Source organism: Tachysurus fulvidraco, chromosome 15 (assembly GCF_022655615.1).
Source record: "Tachysurus fulvidraco isolate hzauxx_2018 chromosome 15, HZAU_PFXX_2.0, whole genome shotgun sequence".
In the NCBI taxonomy this organism is placed as follows: domain Eukaryota; kingdom Metazoa; phylum Chordata; class Actinopteri; order Siluriformes; family Bagridae; genus Tachysurus; species Tachysurus fulvidraco.
The window spans coordinates 21,612,948-21,617,947 of record NC_062532.1 but is presented as its reverse complement, the minus strand read 5'-3'; the positions used below and the strand labels follow the sequence as shown (position 1 = coordinate 21,617,947).

At 45.3% G+C, this 5,000-nt stretch overlaps 1 protein-coding gene across 1 annotated transcript in view; it reads right to left on the bottom strand.

Moving 5' to 3' along the window:
- rarab (retinoic acid receptor, alpha b) overlaps nucleotides 1-5,000 on the bottom strand; it is an 88,218-nt gene that overhangs the window by 53,256 nt on the left and 29,962 nt on the right. Inside the window, 1 exon segment of the mRNA XM_047800981.1 lies at nucleotides 1,684-2,022. Coding sequence (XP_047656937.1) covers nucleotides 1,684-1,855 — 172 coding nt within the window. The 5' untranslated portion in view covers nucleotides 1,856-2,022.

The window sequence follows — 5,000 nt, the reverse complement described above, 5'->3', positions numbered from 1 at the left end:
TTAGTCCACCAGACTAAACGTACGGCTATAGACTTCTATTGTTTGTTAGCAACAAAGCAAAGAAACATCGGACACCAAATACGCACTGGTATGAAGCGTGCCTTTAATAACCGCACTCTGATGTCGTGCGTAACATAAACAGACGCACACACACACACACACGTAAGAGTTCACACCAGGACAAGCTTCTCCCCAGGCATCGTGGGTAAAATGGCATCTTTTGTGTTGCTCAGGAACATTCCGGTGGTTTTACGTCTCGAATTTCCAACGAGTCGATTCGCCAAACACGTCGACGTGATCCGACACATCAAGCAGCACGATAACACACACGTAGCACTCAAATGACACGGCGAGAAACCGAATACCCCTAAATATCTGCAGGACAACCAGAGCGAAAAAAAAAAAAGGCAAAAAGAGCAGGAATCACACACACATCATCGCTCCGTCAGCACTCGGCCGTGTGTACATCGCACACGAGTGTGAGGAGAAATCTCTCAATGCGTCTCGCACACGTCTCGTCTGAACAGAGACGTCCAAACCCGGAGCGGCTGCTTGAGGACCTTCGATGTCATGATCTATTTTTAAGCACAGACTTCATACGACTTCGGTACCGTAGGAGTCGCACGGACTAGTCGAGCGACGCGCTCGCTAGCCGCTGTGGGGCAGCCTTTGATACAAAAAAAAAGCAGCTAAATGTATTTTGTTAGCTTGAAAATTTTTTATGTAAATATAAAAGACTACACACGAAAACTGGTGCTGTTTTCTAAACGCTTTAACGCTAATAGACGGTATTTAATCGCATTCCGCATTCTTATTTAAAGCTAAATAACGTTCCAGATCTTTGGCTAATCGAGTTTTTCACGTCTCCGATCTCGCTTGGCTAGTTTAGCTCGAGTCGGATCATCGACTCGAAAAGACGTCGTCCGGATTTTCGATGTCGGAAAACCTTCTGTCCGTCCGTCTTTCATCCGTCGTTACGCTTTACGGAGTTTCCCGGAACGTCGTTCGCTCCCGTGGGCTGCGCATGAGAGCGCGTTTTAAGGACCGGCACAAAAATAATGCACTGAAGCTAGAAATAAATATGATGTATAGCCTGTGAGAGGCTGATAAAGTGCAGTCGGGTTTAATCTCGACTGCTAAAACAGCCTGAGAGCAGTCGGGAAACAGTCACGTAGGTTTATAATTACCTGTCTAATAGTAAAAACGAGTAGTCTGTTCAATGGTTAGGACAGAAAAACAAACAGGAAAGCAAGAAATCCCAAGACTATGTTCTCATACACTGCAATCCAGATCCGAATTGTCCTCAAACTAGTGACAACTGAGTGAAGAATAAAATAAAAACAGATCAAGACAATAAATCGAACAATTTACACAGATTGAGTCGTTTATTAAACACCCTGCAACATTTCAAAGACAAATGCAAGACAGAAATGTGAAAAGATGCTCAAACAACAGCCGAACCCTCTGAGCACAGACCAGTGGGCGTGGCCTAAAATTATAATGAGCGGACTTGAGGTACCAAAAACACGAGCTAAGTAGTTTCCGGTCGCACGGTTAGCTCATTCATGCTAGGTTATCTTTTAAACACTGGGTTGCTTAGATACGAAGAGCCGATGTAGACTGACCCCAGATTAGCCCCGCCCACTTTATGATATAATAGAAAAGATGCGTATAAATACTCACTGGCTGGAGACGGGGTACTGTATCCGCTCACAGGAAGCGCGGGCAGTGCCGGAGGAGAAATCCCACCCATCATATGAGGGATGAAGTAAGGATACGGGGGCATCGGAAAAATGCCCAGAGCATGGGCGTGGCCAGAGCCAGGGAGTGGGAGGGGTTTATCACTTCCAGACATAGTGATCAACAATCCATTGCAGCATGAAATAATGGATACGTTCCTGCGATCTGAAGATGCATTGAGGTTTGTGTTACACGTCCTTCCAGAAATAAACTGGTGTGTGTGAGTGTGTGTGTGTGTGTAGCGATGACTTGTAGATTAACTCTGGAGATCACATGATGCTCCTAGGTCAGAGAGAGAAAGAGAGACAGAGAAACATTAGTAACTGTAACTCAACTTCATGAATGTTTTATTCCTTACTCGCTATCACAATCTGGCTACAAAAAAAAAACATTGTTTGGTTCCAGTAAGTGTAGAATGAAGAGCATGAGGGAACAAGGGAGAGGAGACAACATGGGAAAACACAAAGTCATTAGCAGCAGGATCCCAAAGGACACACACACACACACACACACACACACACACACACACACACACACACACACTAAAAGACTTTCTAAACAGACTCCATTTATCCTATGCCAGTAATCAGTATGATCCTTTACTGTGCAGATTTCAGCCTCCTGAACACTTGAGTATATGCAGAAGGGCACTCACAGAGAGCCTCCCTAAGTACACACTTGACACCTTATCCCTCAGTTCTCCTGCTTATCACCCAGTCCCTGGGATGTGAGGTGGCCTGGTGTTTGTAATATGCCCTGAAAACCAGGCTGATGTGAGGTTTGGGTCTCTTTCCCCTGTCACTGTAACACCTTTGCCCTGCCCCCATCATTTGTCCCCATACCTTCTTGCTCTGCCACTGTAATGCCTGCAACCTATTCCCTGGTCTCCTGTAACATTTGGACCTAACCATGTCACTCTATTCCCTGTTGCCCTTCTATTTGTTTCCCTGTTGCCCTAATGCTTGTCACCCTATTCCCTGTCCCACATCTACTTGTTGCCCTAATGCTCTTCACCCTATTCCATGCACAAGATCTACTTGTTGCCCTAATGTTTGTCACCCGATTCTGTCCCACATCTACTTGTTGCCCTAATGCTCGTCACCCTATTCCCTGCCCCACATCTACTTGTTGCCCTAATGCTCATCACCCTATTCCCTGCCCCACATCTACTTGTTGCCCTAATGCTCGTCACCTTATTCCCTGCCCCACATCTACTTGTTGCCCTAATGCTCATCACCCTATTCCCTGCCCCACATCTACTTGTTGCCCTAATGCTCATCACCCTATTCCCTGCCCCACATCTACTTGTTGCCCTAATGCTTGTTACCTTATTCCCTGCCCCACATCTACTTGTTGCCCTAATCCTTGTCACCCTATTCCCTGCCCCACATCTACTTGTTGCCCTAATCCTTGTCACCCGATTCCCAACCTCCCTTCTATTTGTTTCCTTGTTGCACTAATACTTGTCAAACCTACCCCGTATCCGTGTCACTTGTTTTGCCCTGGCATTATTAAGTTTATCAGCCTCAGGCTTGTCTTATTCCCTATGTTCTGGCCTTTCCACTGCTGCTCTGGAGTCTTGACCCTCGTCGACCCGTTGCCCGTCACTTGTTGCAATAAAAAGTGGTGACTTATATCGCCCAGTCTCCTGGCACCATAACACTGTCCTAATCATTTGTTGCCCATGTCACTCTAAGTCCGTCCCATCCCGTGTCCTGGTCACTTACTGCTCTGTTGCCATGACATTTCTAGGTCTGAGACTTGGTCGACTCCAAACCCCTATATCCCCATCGCGCCATCGTGCTGGTTGCCCGGCCGTCCGTAGCCTTGTCATCAAAAGCATTATTGATTGTTGTTCTGTTGACTTCTTTCCATGTTAGTGTGACATTTTTGGCACTGTTACTTGTCACCTCGTTGCTGTGCGGTTTGTTGCCCTGTCGATATAACACCTGTTGCCTACGGTCCTGTCATTTACAGGAAATTAAGTCACTGTGGTTTAGTTCCTTACGTGTTCAAAACTAACCCACAGGGTTGAAGGGTTTTATTTTAGACAAGGGTAAAAGAGTACTGTATGGTATATAGGAGCTTTCATAATTCTCGTAGAAGACAATCTCATAATTGTGCTCAGCAGAAGTGTGGTACTGACTGAGTCATTTATTTGTAATATAGTATTACTGCTTCGATATCATGACGATATCGTAAATCATGATAAAATGTTAGGCAATTATCGTGGTATAAAAATTTAATAACGGCCCCCGCCTCGCGAATTGATCGCAAAGAGAAACCGTGTGTGTTTGTGTGCGTGTGTTTGTGTGTGTGTGTGTTTGTGTGTTTGTGTGTGTGTGTAGCCGCCTGTCTGTGCATCATTTCTCAATTGTGTAAATCCACCCATCCATCTTCCCCTCTTGTCACCAGTTCATATTAGCATCCCTCCATCCACCATCTATCTTTGGCTAATCGAGTTTTTCCAAGCCCACGCAAACACACACAACGCTCCGCGCTGATAAATCTCACCCCACCTCCGTCATTCCCTCCCCAAAAAGCGAGGGTTATTATTTATCTCCGAGAATGCAGCAGCGGCGCACACTGCAGAGATTCGTTTAAAGATTGTGTTTAAAAGGAGAGAGACAGAGAGAGAAACATCGAATGTACAGACATAAAAGTGCGAAAGAGAGAGAGAGAGAGAGAGAGAGAGAGAGAGAGAAAGAGAGAGAGAGAAATGGTCTGAGTTTAATAGATCTTGCTTATACACAGGAGTTAAATGAGGATTTGGGTTGCCAGACCTACAGAAACTCCAGAATTAGAAGGTCAATTAAAAGGGAAATTAGAGTCGGGTAATTGTAATCAATGGGGACGACAATCAGGTGCGAGTTTAATCTAAAGAACGGATCAATCAAACGTTCATCTTCCCGACACGTTTGTGGAAGTATATTATGGCCCAAACAAAGGGGCTTTCTGAGGACCTTAGAAAGATGAAAAGCTGATGCTCATCAGGCTGGACAAGGTAAGAAAACCAACTCTAAAGAGGTTTTACAATCCACAGGAAGACAGTGTAGAAACGGAGGAACATCAAGACCACAAGAATCCTCCCTAAGAGTGGTTGACCAACAAAGATCCCTCTACCAGCAAGCTGTGTTATAGTCTGCAAAGTAACTTCTAAGCAGCAGAACGTTCATGAGTCCACCATCAGGAGAACACTGACCTACAGTGGTGTACATGGCAGGGTTGCAAGAGGAACCGCCACTGCTTTAAAAAAAAAG